The 18905-nt window shown below is 38.4% G+C and overlaps 1 protein-coding gene and 1 long non-coding RNA gene across 2 annotated transcripts; one reads left to right on the forward strand and one right to left on the reverse strand.

The window, feature by feature from the left end:
* Positions 1–13253: 13253 nt before the first annotated feature.
* On the forward strand, positions 13254–16505 carry LOC307176197. The gene is made up of 5 exons (XR_013824640.1): positions 13254–13630; positions 13947–14214; positions 15720–15840; positions 16078–16146; positions 16324–16505. It is a non-coding gene; the product is annotated as an uncharacterized lncRNA (long non-coding RNA).
* A 1366-nt stretch (positions 16506–17871) lies between these two features.
* Positions 17872–18306, reverse strand: LOC307176390 (large ribosomal subunit protein uL15-like; the record flags this gene model as incomplete). The annotated part of the gene is made up of 1 exon (XM_079902419.1): positions 17872–18306. One exon carries the CDS (start codon positions 18304–18306, stop codon positions 17872–17874), a length of 435 nt encoding a protein of 144 aa, XP_079758545.1.
* Positions 18307–18905: the final 599 nt, after the last annotated feature.

Consider the following 18905-nt stretch of genomic DNA (forward strand, 5'->3'; position numbering starts at 1 on the left):
AAAAATGGTTTTATCGCTAATAATCTATTTGGTTATAGTTGTTAAAGCATTTAACTGGGGAAAAATTATGACTATTGTTGAATTATCAGACTTTTCTAAATCCTCCTGTTAAATCATTAGTCATTGTCTTAAACAGTATTACTTTTTATTTCTTCTTGTCCAGTTACAAATGTTTTAATGCCAAAGAACTATATTTCTGTCATAGGTTTTCATAACATTTTATTAAATTGCTAAATATGCTAACAGCTTTTGGTAGGTTGGGAAATCTGAGGTGAAATTGCATATTTTCACCCAAAGTTTCCAAGGAGCATGCTGTTTTGATTAATGGTGCATGGTCAAGATAAAGGATAAGATAAAATAAAGCACTAATTTGAAAAGTAATTTAGTCTGCTAAATTTATATCTGTCTCTATGGTCGTTTAACAAATAATGAAGGTACACTTGAAAATCTTTCTAGAAGATAGATACCTATTTGGTATTAGCATGCTGTCCTTAGTGGAGTATATATAATAGGGCGGGGAGGGGGGTATATTTGGATCACAGTATTATCCCATAATCTGCAAGGGAAGTTCTCACTTAAATTTCTGTCAGTTCATTCACCTCTCTCAGTAATAGTCACAAAAAAAACATTTACAATTCCTCTATAGTGATAATTCGGGGGAATAAGGAAATACCTTTTTAGAAGCAGAACTAGTTCCAACAGACTTTAAAATATTGTTTCTTTTCCTAGTTGTAAAAATACTTGTAGTGCAGTTTATTGTATGTCAGTTATATATCAGTAAAGCTACATTAAAAAACTCAAAAATAGAACTACCATATGACCCAGCAATCCCACTACTGGGCATATACCCTGAGAAAACCATAATTCAAAAAGTCATGTACCACAATGTTCATTGCAGCACTATTTACAATAGCCAGGACATGGAAGTGACCTAAATGTCCATCAACAGTTGAATGGATAAAGAAAATGTGGCACATATATACAATGGAATATTACTGAGCCATAAAAAGGAACGAAATTGAGTCATTTGTAGTGAGGTGGATGGACCTAGAATCTGTCATACAGAGTGAAGTAAGTCAGAAAAAGAAAAACAAATACCGTATGCTAATGCATATATATGGGATTTTAAAAAGCAGTACTGATGAACCTAGTGGCAGGGCAGGAACAGAGACGCAGACGTAGAGACCGGACTTGAGGGCACGGGTGGAGGGGACGGGGAAGCTGGGATGAAGTTAGAGAGTGGCATGGACATGTACACACCACCAAATGTAAAATGGATGGCTAGTGGGAAGCTGCTGCATAGCACAGGGAGATCAGCTGGGTGCTTTGTGACCACCTAGAGGGGTGGGATAGGGAGGGTGGGAGGGAGACGCAAGAGGGTGGGGATATGGGGGTATATGTGTACATATGGCTGATTCATTTTGTTATACAACAGAAACTAACACAACATTGTGAAGCATTTATACTCCAATAAAGATGTGAAATAAATAAATAAAAATGGAAAAAAGAAAGTATATACGTAACTGTTTTAAAAAACAAACTTGGGCTTCCCTGGTGGTGCAGTGGTCGAGGGTCCGCCTACCGATGCATGGGACACGGGTTCGTGCCCCGGTCTGGGAAGATCCCACATGCCGCGGAGCGGATGGGCCCGTGAGCCATGGCCGCTGAGCCTGAGCGTCCGGAGCCTGTGCTCCGCAACGGGAGAGGCCACAGCAGTGAGAGGCCCGCGTACCGCAAAAGAAAAAAAAAAAAAAAAACTTAATAACAAAAAGAAATGAAGTGGAAAGTAAAAGTCCCACAGTGGAGGTGGGTGTTTGGGATAGAACAAAGGTAAGGATATCTGTTTCACATGTTACTTGGTGATTAAAAAAAACACTGATTTTACATTTTGATAAGGGTTTTTTGACCCAACTACTTCAATCTGCAGAGTTACAGATATCCTAAACAGTAATTTTCTTATCTATTCATGGAGATTTTATTTAAACTTAGAAGAAGCTGTACGAAATAAATAAATAAATGCTGATTGTCCTCACTGAAATACACAGTATTTTAGTTGAAATTGCTTTTTAGGCTAAATTATTCAGTAATTTATCCTTCTTTCAAAAGACCTCATTTTATATTCACAAAAGCAACTAACCAGTTATTATCAGAGAGGAATTATGCAAGCTCTAGTAAGATCTCTTTTTTGGTTTGGTTTGTTTGTTCGTTTAAGGGGGAGGGGGAGAGGTATAGAGTTAATTCTATATATATTTTCCAGCAGTATTTAATCTTCTTCTTTAGTCCTCGGTGTGTCAGTAGTGCCATTCTGAGGAAATAATCCAATACAGACAAAACATCTCCACCGTGGCCAACATAATTCCCTTAGAAATCAACACATGAACTGTATTTGGCATCTTTTAAGACAAATTGCTTCCTGGCTTTATATAAAATTGTATTCTTAGCTGGCAGGGAGAAGAAATGATAAGTCAAACAGATTGCTTCTGATCCAAATTCATGTATTAGATACCTTATTTTGAGAGAGGGGTTTAATCTAAATGCTCTTTCCCAACTCTGTATAGCTCATTGCAAATTATATCAATCATGTAATTTATTTGAAAACCTATGAACTTCAACTCTTCCAGCATTGGCAGATTCTGTCTTAATCTGATGACAAACTCTTTTTTTAAAAAAAAATCATTGATGCATGATGTGATATCTACAGTTTCCCAGATGACTTACCACTAGTAGTGTACTATTGCTGTCTTTCTCCATGGTACACACTTTTGATTTTTTAGTTTTGTTTTTCTTGTTATTGTAACCAAAAATATACAAAAGCTAAGATTCCAAATGTTTGAAAGGAGCACTAGGGGAATAGTATAAAATTGTATATCTCAAAGAAAGTTAATATGTACTTTTATTTTGTTACATACTGGCGGCTCGTGGTCTTATACATGACTGTTTCACTGAAAAAAATAAATGCCCCTTAAATCCTATAGATTTGCTTCCTATAAACTTTGAGTACAGCACAGATGGTACTGCAGCACAGTTGGGAATGAGGGACATTAAATATTCTTGCCCGACTGCATAAACCCGGGAAAGGCTTCCCTTCCTATGTTTACACAAGTCTTAGTTTCAACTCATAAGAGAAACCAGCTCAGTGAAATATACCTCAATCACTCAAACTCTTTCATTATAAATTATACCATAGCATTTAGCTGTCAGAAGCTTTTAAATTATAAACTGAAGAATAATCTTAACTATTAGGCTTAAAGATTATGTCAATAGTCATTTCCTGTGCACATGAATGTTCCTGAAGAAACACGCATTCCTGCCCTCTCAGGACCAAGAACTATGTCCATGGGGAGGTCTGGGGATGGGCTTAAATCACTTGTCTCTGTTTTTATGGCCATTGAAAACTGGGGGCCATTTAAAACAATGTGAGGTCTAAATAAGAACTGATTTTAAACCTTATTTTCAAATAAGTTCTGAAATCACTCAATTAAAAAACTTTAAATGTGTGCTGTTATAAGGCATCTTAATACTTTACATAGATGGGTATATCATGTGGGTCAAATTTTTAAAATTAAGTTATATAATTTTTAAAGGCCCATGCAAGACTGTCTCTATTCTGTGTGTAGCACATCTGCACCTCCTGCTGACTGTAAGCCCCTAGACCAGAGTCTTCTTGAAATGTGGGCAATAAACAAGAGAAAAAAAGTGGGGTGCAATGGCAGAGACAGGAGAGTCAAGGGACGGAAGAAAGGTAGGAAGCAGGAAGCTATTTCCATATCCTCCTTTCAGAAAGAGGAGGCCTGTTCCACCCGTGTCCCATCAGGCTACAAGTGTGATGTCTGGGACATACAGGAGAGGCTGCCTTGGAAAAGAGACCTGACTTCAGGCCAAGCCCAATCACTCACTGTAATAAGCACTAGTGTTTGCCCTCAATAAACTTCCCTTGCCTTATCTCTTTCTTCCCCTAGGCTCACAAAGTTGATGTGAAACAATAGCTAAGAAAATATATGTCAGCAGCTCAAAGCAAGACAGGTTTGTCTTCTCTGGCTGGGTAGATGTTAGAAGAAGGTTAAAGATGGCAAGGTGAAACGTGACACAAAAACACAAGAAGCCATAAAGGAAAAGCTGGGTAATTTTGACTATAATAAAATAAATTCATAAAACAAAAGAAAAAAACATAAACAAGGTGAAAAGACAAAAACAAACAAACAATAAAAAAACCTAGAGAAAAAAGTCACAACAGATGATAGTCACAGTAGTAATTTCCTTTATATAAAAGCAGCTCTCAGAATTTAAAAAGACCAGCAACTCAGTAGAAAATTCCACAAATGATATGAGTAAGTGGTTCATAAAAAGAAATCAAACAGCTAATATCTTTATGAAAAGACACACAACTCACCTATGATAAGAAATATAAATTTAAAAAGCAATGAAATAACATATTTCACCTATCAGAATGATACAAACTGTCCAGTTATAAGTAAGTCCTGGGGATGTAATAGAAAGCATGGTAAATATAGTTAACAAGACTGTATTGTGTATTTGAAAGTTGCTAAGAGAGTAGATCTTAAAAGTTCTCATCGCAAGAAACAATATATAACTATGTGAGGTGATGGATGTTAACTAGTAGGAATCATCTTGATATACATCAAATCATTATGTTGTACCCCTTAAACTTATACAGTGTTATATGCCAATTATATCTCAATAAAACTGGGGGGTAAATGGGTAAGTGATGATGACTAATTTTTCTGGCATACTAGAGTTAACTTGTTTTAGCCATAATGCTTGAGCATGTATGTTTTTAATGAAAATTAATCTTCGTAATTTTTATCCTCCTGCCTTTTTTTCCCCTTTAATATTAAATGGAGAAATGTGAAATAAAAGAATGACACAAAGGTAAAATACCCATTTTTGGTGAGGGTGGGGAAATGAGGATTATAGCACTGTTGGAGTATACGAGCTTTTTAAATACAATTTTGCAGTATCTCTCAATATTTTATGTGTACACGTTCTGACTTAGCAATTCCACATTGAAGAATTTCACTAATAATATACGTACATTCACAAAAGTCTGTGAGAATAATTATTGCAGGTATTCATCACCTTTCACCCACACTCTGTAAACGTAGAAGTTTTCCCTGCCTTCTGTATTGTCTGCACCCAAGCAACCTATCAAAAATGCAAACCTGAAGATGTAATGTATTTACTTGTGCAAAACCATTCAGTGGTTCCCCATCATGTAAGAGCAGGTTTCAACCCTTAACTTGGCTTATGAAACCCCTACCTATATCACTGCTCACTGTTCTCCACCACTGCCTATTTTATACTTTAAGTTGTAGTAAACACACACACACACACACACACACACACACACACAGAGCTATTTCATGCTTCAGTGCTTTTGTTCATCAATCATCAGTTGGTCGACAAATATTTTCTTAATACTATGGCAGGCATTGTTCATTGCTTACTATATCAGTTAGGAATTGCATTCAGCTGCTAACAAGAAAGACCGAACCATACTGGCTTAAATAAATTAGGACTTTATTCTCTTATGTTAAAAAAATCCACAAGTAGGCAGTCCAGGGCTGGTAAGATGGCTTCGTAAAGATATCAGGGGCCAAGGCTTCTACTTATTTCTGTTTTGCCAGAAGTGGGTCACAAGGTCACCCTCAGTTATAAGGAAGGAATATCAGTCTGGGTTTGGTGGCGGTATCTGCTCTAGCTAGTTTAAAAGGAAAGGGGTGTCTTATAAGGTATTAGTGACTTACAGAATCATTGGGATGAAACAAACTCGGGCTGGATTTACAGGAACAATTTCCTAAGTCATTCCATGCAACTGGGCTGCCAAAGCAGTTAATCTTCTGCCGTGACCCGGACCCTGCCAGCCCAGTGGAAGCTGCCCCTGCAGTGACTGACTCCAGAAACATGCGGCCTTTGCTGCATAAATACCAGCACAACGGATGCCTTGCAGCCTGCTTTTCTCCTCTCATAACTCAAGTTAGAATTCAGGTTTTGCACAGATGCATTTGATTGGCAGGACCTAATTCACATCCATAATCCAAGCTGCAAAAGAGTTTTGGAATACTATATAATACTTAGCTTTTCAACCTCTGAAGTACAGAAACATAGATAAAAGGAGGCTGGAGTAAGTACTGAGTGAACCAGTTCTCAGCATCTACCACAGGAGATGGCAAACAGATTGAAATAATAGGCTGAGCCCAAGGACTGGGCACATAACACAAACAAAATCAGGGTTCCATTATCAGGGAAGAAGGCTGGCAATGGCTACGGGATGGCAATAAGGGTAACTGACACAGTCTTAAGAAATCAAGGAAGGCTTCCTGAGAAGGCAAAGAGGGACAAGAAGAGCAGTCTAGGCAAAGGAAAAACCAGGTGAGAAGAACATGCTGCTTTGAAAGAAAGTGCCTGGGGAAGAAGGATGGATACTTCACATATATTATCTCATTTAATCCTCACAACAATCCTAGGAATAAGTTATATTATTCCCAATTTTCAAATCAAGGAGGACCTTGAAAGGTACATTAAAGGATCTGGATTTAAGGGTAGCCAGAAATCTTGCATAGAAATGCAGAGGTATTGGGTACCAAGGAGCTATTCCTAAGCAGAGAGAAGAGTACAGAGTTCCAAACAACATAAAACACCATAACTAAAAAATAAAACCAAACTGAGAAAAGTTATTTGCAATGCATGTAACTGTTAATTGACAAAAGATTAGTATCTAGAATATAGAAAGAAATCCCATAAATCAATGTTTTAAATTAGATACTTCAATAAAAAATCGGGCAAAGCTCTGAAGGCTATGATTTACAGAAGAGAAAACCCAAATGATTAAAAATGTGAAAAAAAATTTAAGAGAAAAGCAAAACATTCATAAAGTTATCTTTTCAACCTTATAGCAAATGCAAATTAAAATAACAGTAAATACTATTTGATATTTATCATATTGACAAAAATGTTAAATTCTGAAAAGAGCAAGTTTTGACAAGGAAGTAGAGCAACTACTTGGAAAGCAATTGACAATATTATGTATGAAGATGCATGTATCCTTCAACCCAGAAATTCAGCTTCTAGGGACAACGGTGTGCTGGGAAAGCTAACTGTTAATTATTCAAGCATTCAGCTATCTTGTGAATCAGTTGTTAGTAGCTTGAAATCGCCAAAATGTATTAATAGCGTGGATATCTGCAAATGCTACAAATCAGGGTTTTGTTTTAGGGGGGTTGGGGTTTTGTTTGTTTGTTGTTGTTGTTTTTTTTTGGAGATCCTGTTTACCAAAATACCACCGGGCATAGAGAAATTCATGCATAAATACAAGGAGACATCATAGAAAAAACATTCAGAATCTACGCTGTATTTAAGTTTAACGGGGTGTTAATTTCAGGACATAATTTGTATTAGATCATCACTGAGGTAAAATAACATCATACTTTAACCTTAGTTTGAATTTTTCAATTACTTCCACATTCTCAACTCTCTATGTAATCATTCTTAAATAATTTTTTTTGAACAGTAATAAAAGTGTATTATTTCACATAACAAGAAGCTGGAGTGGCTCCCTGGCTGCTTAACTTGGTGACTATTCGATGTCTTTAAGTTGCTTGGTTCCTTTCCTTCCCACTTTGCCATCAACAGAAGCTCCCCTCATTTAACAAGAGGGCTGCAGCGATGCCAGGAATTCTTTCACCGTTGATCGATGATGATCATATCTAGGGGAAGAAGAGCTGTTTCTTCCCACATGTGCCTTTTCATCAAAGAAGAAAACTCACTGAAGTTCCCTAGCAGACTTCCCCTCAGGTCCCTTTGGTCAGCTTGAATAATTTTAATAACATTCCATTACATTCAGAATTTGTCATAGGATTTAAGTAGTTGTTTGCAAGGCTTACTTGTAACATAAAAGTTAAATTTTTAAACAGAAAAGGAAAACCCTAGGGTCTCACATTGACAATTAAAGCCACTCATTATTTTAGATCCGGGCAGAAATCATAAGTAATTTGGGTAATTTTCACCGAAATTATCTCGGTAAAGTTCATGTACTTCAAGTGTTTAAGAATCAACTTTCATTCAGATCAGTGCCCTATATTCTGACAACTTAATGTATTTTTCACAGATTTAGAACTTTAACCTTGACGAGAGGTATAAATGCTATGATTATCTTAATGTCAATATTATGTTTAAAAATAATCTTGCCTGAGGTAGAAGGATCATATATATGAAAGTCATGCATTTATGACTAGGGTCATTTACATTTCTCTTGCTTAACTCTATTTTGACATGCTTACCATTGAGCAAGGGAAAGCACAAGCATATGGTTATTATAGCCAACTTCCTTCCAGTTCCAACCTCATTTTTTGCTGCAAACATCTAGGGGAACCAGGAGGTTCTCCAAGTCATTCACTAATATGAAAAAGACTGAAGGCCAAATGTATTAATTTACTAATGAGATTTACATGTGTAAGTGCAGACTATAGATTCTGACAGGTTATAAGGGAATAATATCCTATATGCCCTGAATCCACACGTATGTCTATCTAAGAAATGTAAACTTTCTAAGATAATCCAAGTTATACTATCAAAAAATAGCTATTTTTTTAAAAGTTACTTTTGATAGGGACTTTCCTGGCAGTCCAGTGGTTAAGATTCTGTGCTTCCACTGCAGGGGGCACGGGTTCAATCCCTGGTCAGGGAACTAAGATCCTGCATGCTGCATGGCGTGGCCGAAAAAAAAAGTTACTTTTGATAAACCACTATATCATATTTAAACCATGACACTTTTCTCTTGAAGTGGTTTTAGTTGTATTTGCAACTGGCAGCGTTAACTCACTTCAGCAACTTGGAGACCAGCAACCCCCAAGGATGTGCTCCTTGCTGGAGAATACCAAACACTTGTTATGATACCAGTCAGGGAATGATGGCTGAAGGGGCAAATCTTAGAAATGGTATATTTTTGCAGTCAGAAAAGAAAATGCACTACTTTAATAATTTTTCAACTTGATTTAATTTAATTATAAAATTGCATACACGTAAAAATCCAAACAGTAGAGAATGGTATACAATAAAAAATTAAAATATCACTTTCCCCACAAGTCCCAAGTTTCACTCCCTAGAGGCATGCACTGTAAAGTTTCGTCTGTTACCTCTCAAAAATATTTTATGTATAGTCATATAAATGCATGTTCTTTTTATTTAACCAAAAATGGGATTTTACTAAATACCTTCTGCATCTAGCTTTTAAAATTTAATATATCTTGAAAAAATTTCCAAATCAGCACATATTCATTTATTTATGCATTCAAGGGATATTTATTAAGTATTAGGTACTAGGAATAAAAAGGTAAGCAAAACAGATTAAGGTCTTTCCTCTCACAGAATGTATATTCCAGTGAGGGCAGCAAAAGTATATGTTTTTTTTTAGAGTATCATTACAGATTATGAAGGAAACAAAAAGGGGGATGTTTTATAGTAGACCCACTTTAGATAGGTGGGGCAAGTGTGGCCTCACTGGGAAACTGACATAGAAGCTGAGATCAAAGAAAATAATTAGTCACTCAAAAAGCTGGGACAAGAGAATTCTAGGCAGGAGCAAAGGCCTTGAGATGTGAAAATTGTTCGGCATGTTCCAAAAACTAAGCATAGGCCAAGGTGACTGGTGTGTAACAAGAGAGGGGAAGCAAGAGATGTGGTAAACCATGTGAAAGGTGTGGATCTTTTTTCTCTTTTTAAAATATTTTGTATTTAATTTTATTGTGGTAAAGTATACATAACATAAATTTATCATTTTAACAATTTTTAAGTGTACAATACAGTGGCATTAAGTATATTCACAATTCAGTCACAAACCATCACCACTATACATTTCCAGAACTTTTTCATCATTCCAAACAGAAATTCTGTACCCATTAAACAGCAACTCCCATCCACTCTTCACCCCAGCCTCTGGTAACTCCTGTTTCACTTTCAATCTCTTTGAATTTGCCTATTCTAAGTACCTCATATAAGTGTAATCATACAATATTTGTCTTTTTTTGTCTGGCTTATTTCACTTAGCATAATGTCTTCAAGGTTCATCCATCTTATAGCATATATCAGAGTTTCCTTCCTTTTTAAGGCTGAATAACACTCCATTATATGTATGTACCACATTTTGTTTATCCATTCATCCACTGATGGCATTTGGGTTGTTTCTACCTTTCGGCAATTGTGAATAACGCTGCTATGAACACTGTTGTACAAGTATTTGAGTCTCTGCTTTCTATTTTTTAGGTCTATACCCTGAAGTGGAATTGCTGGATCACAGGGTAATTTTATGTTTAACATTTAGAGGAACCACCATACTGTTTTCCACAGTGGCTGCACCACTTTACATTCTCACCAGCAATGGTGCGCGGGTTCCAATTTCTCCACGTCCTTCCTAATACTTGTTATTTTGCTATTGTTTTTCAAATAATAGTCCTCCTAATGGGTGTGAAGTGGTATCTCACTTTTTGAGATTAGTTTTGATTTACATTTTCTTAATGGTTAGTTACCTGGAGCATCCGTTTCATGTGCTTATTGGCCATTGGTATATCTTCTTTGGAGAAATGTCTATTCATGTCCTTTGTCCATTTTTGAGCTGGGTTAAATTTGTTGTTGTTGTTGAGTTGTAGGAGTTCTTCATATATTCTGGATATTAATCCCTTATCAGATATATGCTTTGCAAATATTTTTTTCCATTCTGTGAATTGTCTTTGACAATCTCTTGATAGTGTCTTTTGATGCACAAAAATTTTTAATCTTGGTGAAGTCCAATTTATGTTTTTCTTTTGTGGCCTGTGCTTTTGTGTCATTTCCAAGAAATTATTGACCAATCAGTAATAGTGGCTGCCACACCTGCCCACCCAGCAAAGGCCTGGTGAAGGTGGCTGCCCATGTTGAAATTAGGTAGTGGAAGTAATATCCTTCCAGGAGTCTGTGATGGCAGGCTGAGGCCCAAGTCACTACTTAACGGAAGAAACAGTGCCCACTTGGGGCCCCAAACAAAGAATTTTCCCCCCTATTCTTGGCCTTCTTGGATATGACATCCTACCTTCACTCCATCCCTTGTGTATTAAGTAAACATTGGCCATGTCCTGCTTGGCTGGCATGATGGTAAGGCCCATCTGCTTTTCTTTGAGGTCTGGTTCACTCACAACTTGATCACCTAATCACATATGTTCTTCCTTTCTAAACTTCCATAATTATTTTGCTAAAATGAAAACTCTAATCATGTGCTTTTAATAATTTTTTAAGGCTAAAACTTACACCATGACCCATCATATGCTTCACAATTAGGCCCTGCACACTGTGTCACACTCCAGCCCCACGAAGGGGTTCAGAGGAAAGTTCAGTGCTAATGATATTGGCGGTCTTTTTCAAACAAAGAATTTTAAGCCCCTGTAAATGTTAGCAACCCGGGCTCTTGGACTCTTTAATCAATAGATATTGATAAGGGTCCAAATGAGAATTTCAGGCAAGGCTTTATTGGGGCTTGTGCTGCAGCACGAGGGAGCAAAAGAAGTACAGGTGTCCCTGTTCGCTCCCAGAGAGGAGCTGCTTGGGAGCTTAAATGGGATAACAACCAGGGCGGGTCTGTGGGTTGGTCAGGAGGCATGGCTTAGGTGGTCTGCCCACCCCCTTGGTGGTGCCCTGTGCAGGGATCATGCTTTTTGCTCCCAGCACCTCAGAAGTGGCAGTTGGTTTGTGGCCAATTTGTATCTTATTACTCATAATTGCCCCAACTGCACACGTATGCAGTTATTTTTAGTCCCTTATAGTTTCTTTCAGGTGCAAGCACTGGGTTAAAGGGTCCCAGGTCCCAGCCTATCACATAAAGATGAATTCTTTGATAAAGTGAGTATAATCACAATTTGTTTTGCTAGGTTTAGATTTTCACACCATGTTTCTTTGAGGCAAATATATTCTGCCCTGGATTTTGTATCAATTTCTTGGATTTGGTTAACCAAGAATTCCAAGAACAGAGACCTGGTTGAAATAAAGAGGCGTTTATTTGGGGTGTGTTAGGACTGCAGCCCGGGAGATACAGCTCCAGGGAGCACTTGAACTGTGTTCTGCCATACTACAAAATGGGGGAAGCTCATAAAGGCAGAAAACCATAAGATTACATAAATTGTTTGTCAAGAATTAGAATTGGAGCTGGCAAGAAGTAAGGGTGCTTGCTAAACACGGATTGTTTGGGCGTTGAAATGACTACATAGCTGCCACAGGTAGCGGGTAACCTTTGAGACTACAAGGTTGCAGCTAGCAGCTGCTAGCACATACTGTTTTGAAAACAGCTGGTGGTGTCCTGAGTTTGACACAGTGCAGAAAATTGAAGTTCTCAGTGATGCAGGAACATGTCTGAAACCACACCCAACACTGTCCACCCAGCTCAATTTTGAATGCCTGAAACCATAGTTACTCCATTTTGGTTTTTAAATGACTTAAAATATGTCAACAACTTCCAGTTTATACAGGAGGGATGATGTGTCTTTTACGGATTCAACTGTTTAATTATATGCTTTCATATGTATTCTTTCTGGAAACAAGATCATCAGCCTGTCTCTCCTCTAGCACTAAGCCTAATGCTATGCAGCCAGGACTCAAGATACAGTGATTGCGAGAAACAAGCGTAATAAAACACAAAATCAACAGCAAATTATAACATGTTCATAAAAACAAGGCAAGTGACTGCTTTATGAATGCTTTTTCTTAACACTCTACTATTACTACCAATCAAATTAGTAACAATATCTATTGTTATAATATAGAGGAAATGTAACAGCTCCTTTTTTTTCTGGTAACTACTTCTTCTGTGTGTGTTAAGGGGTCGATTCCAGATGCCCTTACTCTAAATTGGTATGTCCAATACCACCACTTTTTAAAGTACTTAACTACCCAAGAAAGTAGAAGACCAAGCAAATATAACTAGGAATGGGAGACCCTTTCTTTTTAGAGCATTTTCTGCTTGCTTGGATCCATTACAAACTGGTAGACTAATCACTTACATACTCAAGGGGAGAGCTCACAGCGAGGTCCTCAGGAGCCCCGAAAGCCTCTATGGAAATTCACAAAGCGCCTCCTCTGCGGGCCACGTAAACTTGTGGCGCTGCCGAAGTGCTCCGGATGCGGGGGCGGGGCCAGAGCAGGAAGGGGCGGGACCAGAGCCGGAGCGCCGAGCGCCCCTCCCGGCCGCGGTGCTTTCTTTTCTGCCGGGCCGCGGGAGAAGGAAGGCGCCTCGGGAACCGTCGGCCTAGCGGGTGGGGCGGCAGCGCCTGCGGGCCTGTCGCCGGGCTCTTTGAGGGGGTGGGGGGGAGTACCAGTCTGACAAGTACCAGTCCCTGCGGTGTTAGATCCTCGTCTTTTTTTCTGCCTGGAACCTGGCTCCGAGCCAGAGCGCGTGGGTCCGCCTCGGGCCTCTCCGCTCTGTGGGTCCCGCGCCCGGGGCCTCCATCCCGGTGCCCTCCGTCCACAGCTGGGCACAGCGGAGCGGTCGGCGCAGCCTCAGCCGCAAGGTCATGTCAGGAGGCCCCTTCCTCTCCGCCTCCCCAGTTGACGCAGCCTCGAGCTTTCCTCTGCGCCTTCTGCTCAGTCGCATTTTGTGAGTAGCCGTTACCAGTCTTAGCTGACCCTTCTCCTTAGTAAGCGCCGATTAAGACTGTTCTCAGCTCAAACTAAGTAAGGGCCTTCTGCGATTCACTTGGTTCTGAGGCGGCTGGAAGGCGCGGCGGGTGGCTTGGCCGGAGCCCTTTTGTATCCCCAGTAAAGCTTTGTGTGCGGCCTAGATGGTTTCAGGGTCCCTTAAATGGGCGCTCATTTATCCTTACTAAGGAAACGTTCTATAGCGGGGGAACGGATCTTAAGCCTCAAGACAACCTTGACATGACTTTGTGATTGGTTTTTAAATTTGTTAACAGAGCACAGTTTACCTACTAACAATGAGTTCTCGACGCAGTGGAGCATTGTCGGCATTTGTTCCCGGATCTTCCTTTGTGAATATGCTCTGGAGACATGGCATTGAAGTTGGAGAAGAATCCGTACAGTATAGGAGGCCCTGAGGCTGTAAATGCCGGCTATACCCTTAGATGCTTCGGGTCACAGAGATGTGTATTTCCCGATACGATACAGAAGAAACCGGTCAAGAGCTGGGAGACTGGAAGAACTTTTGCCTCTTCAAAAGCAAAGGTATAAGTGAAGCTCGTCCATGGGACTTGGTATCGTCATACGTTTGTTTGTTTTTTTCCTCCCCCCAATTTGAAATACAGGTTGTTTCATCTAAAACAATTCAACGGTTAGCTGTCAAGGCAAATGTGATGGCTGGTAGTTTATATTTGGTATCAGAGTCATCGTTTTTGAGGCCTAAGCGGCTTGAATACTATTTTCATTGCTAAGTGTTGGTATTTTTTTAAATTTTACAAAATAAATATTTGATTAAAGTTTTGATAATGTATGTAAGTCCTTAAGCATAATAAATATACAAAAGCCCACTGATCCATTTAAGAACTGGGATATTATCAATACCATAACATATGTTTGCTTCCCTATCCCAGCCCTTCCTTCCTTCCTATCCCATGCCTTCCATCCTGAAGTGCCCATCATCTGGGATTTTGTGCCCAGACTCGGTTTTTCGAGGGGAGTAGGGTGGATAGCAGTTTTATTATACATACATATCCCTAAACATTCTTTGTTTGTTTTAGGCCTTAAACAAATAGGACTTTCATGTATCAATAGTTGTCAGAAGTGCCATGAATCATATATTAAACTGAAGTTTTCCAAGTTGGAATTATTCATAAACAATAGTATGTGTTCCTAATATTATGTGAGAGATTTCAGCATTTCAAGACTTGAAAATGATAAATTGTCTTGCAAGGCCCAACATTTGATATGGCTTCATAAATCATTTCCAATAGCTGTCCAGTTCAATGATTTATCCTCCTGGGGTTCTGTAGGACATGATCTGTGGCCCTGGCCATGCCCTTTGCAGTACATAAATATGCTTTCAGGCAACTTGGGACTTAATTCTACAGGACTGTGTCCAGTAATGATGTCAACATAATGTATCTCTGCTCTGAAACTATATTAGATATGCCATAATAATGCTCTTAGTTAGAGGTCTGCACACTTGTTTTTATATATCTAACCTTTAACCTGGCTCATCTCATTCTTGTCAAGCTCTGAGGCAGAAAAGCAATGGTTGGGTACTCATTAGGACCATCATGTCTGAAAATCTGTACTGCCACAGTAAAAGAGCATCATAAATATATCCATCATTTTTGCCCATGCTAATGAATCCATTTCCAGCTTGGAAAGATCATTTATGGAATTATTAGGGCTTAACCGGTCAAAAGGACTAACACATCCTCAAGTCATTATAGATGTTTAAAATTGGGGGCTTATCAGTTTGACTACCAAAAAAAGTATAATTAAGCAGCAAGCACATTCTTTTGTTCCTTCAGAGGTGTGTTAAACAACAGATAGAAAATGACTCCACTATATAGTCTTAATGTTAGTAGCTTTATTATAAATTTGGGAGTCAGGAAGATTGCAAGTTTTTTTTTTTTTTTTTTTTTTTAATGGCTCCTGATAAGAACGGGAAAAAAAATCCTACTGGACTGTACCACATATAAGATGCCAGACAAACAGATACAAATACAAATGAGAATTCACAATGAAATATATTTAATTTCTAGGTACAACAGAGCTTATGAGTTGAAGATGAATGAAGGTCGTTGTGATAAATGTTTTCCAAAAACTTGTCGTAGAGGATGGCTGTGAAAAAACCACCAGGAGGACAGCTGTGCACGTAACAAGGTACCAAAAGTTTAATGTAAATTGTGTGCTTTTTTATGTGTTCGTGGTATTGTTCCTGAAGCACAGTACCAAAAATGTTTAATAACTGGCACAATGATGACTTACTTTTTGCCGTTTACCCAGCTGAGGGTATCTTTGAAGACATAATTTAAGACTGAGATGCCAATAATATATATTATGTGAATTACTCAAATATAATGCAGTTTTTTATTAAAATGGATGAAATGTTCTTTTCAGCATGTAAGTACCTGCAGATGAACGTTCAAGTCCTTAGCAGTGGTGTTTAAAAATTCTTCATTGCCTCAAGTAAGTAATTAAGATTTATCAAGCAACCGCATCTAGAGATAATTTGAAAGTACCTGATAAATTCCAAAGGGCTGAGGCCATTTCCTGTTAAAGGTGCCTTTGTGTGTCAGGTTTTGATTTTCTTCGAGATTTGATTATGGATTGATTTTTCACTGTTGGTTTCTGATTTTTTTCCAGAGGTGTGGCATACAACATTTTGGAAGGGAAAATGAAGAATTGGTCAAGAAGACATGAATTAAAGCAAATGATGAAAATTAATATTTTATTTAACATTGATCATCTCACAATAAATTATGTAGAAAAATATAAGTTCAAATGATTTTAATTGCTGGGCAATAAAGTCTCTTTTCTTTAAAATATATCAGGTCTTTAAACAGCTTCATTTTCTCTTTTTTTTTAGATTTTTTTATAAGTTTATTTTATTTTACAAATTTATTTATTTATTTTTGGCTGCGTTGGGTCTTTGTTGCTGTGCGTGGGCTTTCTCTTGTAGCGGCGAGCAGGGGCTACTTTTGTTGCAGTGCGCAGCCTTCTCATTGTGGTGGCTTCTCTCGTTGCGGAGCACAGGCTCTAGGCGTGCGGGCTCTAGAGCACAGGCTTAGTTGTGGTGCACGGGCTTAGTTGCTCTGCAGCATGTGGGATCGTCCCGGACCAGGGCTCGAACCCGTGTCCCCTGCATTGGCAGGCGGATTCTTAACCACTGCGCCACCAGAGAAGCCCCTAAACAGCTTCATTTTCATAGTTAGTAGTCAGACTTGTTTTTAACATACTTTAGGGATAGTATATTCTTGTCAGTAACTAGCTTCCCTGTGGATAGTGATTCTCTTTGAAGTGTCAGGTGGTGGGCAGCTGGGGAGACTTTTTAGTACATCCAGTTCTCATACCCTTTCTTGCTTTACTGGGTTTCTGGAGAGGTGCTAATCACTGCGTACTAAATAACTATGAGGGCCTCCCCTTTAGAACCTGCTGTTGTTCCTGAAAAACAAGCATTAGTTGACCCTTGACCCTTAGGGGCGCCAACACTCCCTAAAGTCAAAAATCCAAGTATAGCTTTATAGTCCACCCATTGTATCCAAGGTTCCACATCCTCTGATTCAGTCAGCTGCAGATTGTATAGTGTAGTATGTATGTATTGATAAAAAGAAAATCCACCCTTTATGTGGCCCCATGCAGTTCAAAGCTGTGTTCAAGGGTTAACTAGTTGAAATTTTCTCAAATTACCCATTATAAGTAAAGGTTTCACCTATGACCTACAGATTTTTTAATTTTAATTTTATTCTTTGTTTGCTTTTACATTTGTGAAGAAAAAAGGATTTGGGAATTAATTTAGGACAAATTAGGATTTGTCCTAATCCTAGTATTAGTAATAATCTAGATTAAGGCAAATAATGACTGGACAGTCCAATCTGTCCAGGGCATGCAAATTTACAAGAATTCAAAAACAACTGAAATCCTACCCAGGTGAAGATTTAAATTTAGCTAAATCTTGCTTTTCCCCTGTTGAGTCCCATAGTACATAAATTCCTTGCTTTTATCAAGGTTATAATTTCAATATGGTAAGTCAAACAGTATAAATTGTACAGCAATATCACTTCCCATCAAAGGCAACATTTTTTTTTGAAAAGCACTTATATAATGAATCTCCCACCATGTTGCTTCAAGCTACCAGGAAACAAGCCCCACCAACACCCTTAATCTTCTCAGCTCTTCTGAAGAATTTGGCCTTCAGGATGACAGGCTGCTTCGGGAGCTTTCCCTTCCCCAGAACTTTGTAGTAACTGATTGCACCACATCAATGATAGGAGCAGCTCCAATCTTGTTCTTGGCAGCATTTACCCCTGTCTGCTCACTGACCAAGGTCCACAATTTATCAAGGTTGACAGTTGGACAGAAGCTCTGGTTCCTCTTTAAGTGGTAATGCCTCATACCAACTTTCCCAAAGTATCCTGGGTGATATTTGTCGAAATTGTGCCTGTGGTGGTGCATGCCACCAGCATTACTGCAGCCTCCTGGGTGCTTACAGTGTTTGCCTAACATTTGAAAACCATTTTCCTCCCCAGTGTTTGACACTAGTCCTTTCATTTCATCAACAGAATCTGAACACTGCACAATTAAGTGTAAAATGGGGGCTATTTTATGGATCCTAGTTTTATAAAACATGTTTTGACTTCACCCCATAGAGAACAAAAAACTGAAATATAGTATATAAGAAGCCACAAAATAAGGTCTTTAATTTGTAATATATGATTTTTTTTTAGACTAGGTTTGCCTTCTGAAAACAACATTGTATAGTCTCTGGCACTAGTGGATATTCAGTAAATACTGTTGAATGAACTGCAAGGAAAGAAAGTAGTAAGTGACTTGTTAAAAAGTCCTCTAGAGAGTGAGAGAGCTGTCTGCCTTCACAGTTAAACTCCATGAAGTACCTATTTCTAAAGAATTGATGCATGACAGTGTCTTGGTTAATAAGGTGGCAATTTTGTGATGACATTTTCCTTTTAGTGAGTAGAACTGTCTTTTTAATTAAAACTTTGGAAAATAAAAACAAGGATTTGGGGATTTTACAAGATAAGTATATTTTTGCACGGTGTTCCTACCTTTTCAGAGCAGATATCTTCCCTCCAAAAATGAAGACGGTTTGCAAATTGGTTTCTTTGGCTTTTGGTACCTTTCTTGTAACTAGTTAGGTTTAAGGAGCCAATTACTGCTCCTTGATTCAATGGAAAGTCTTTTCATTTAACCTGGTTTAAAAATGGAAA

This window comes from Stenella coeruleoalba, assembly GCF_951394435.1.
Source record: "Stenella coeruleoalba genome assembly, chromosome: 17".
Taxonomy (NCBI): Eukaryota; Metazoa; Chordata; class Mammalia; order Artiodactyla; family Delphinidae; genus Stenella; species Stenella coeruleoalba.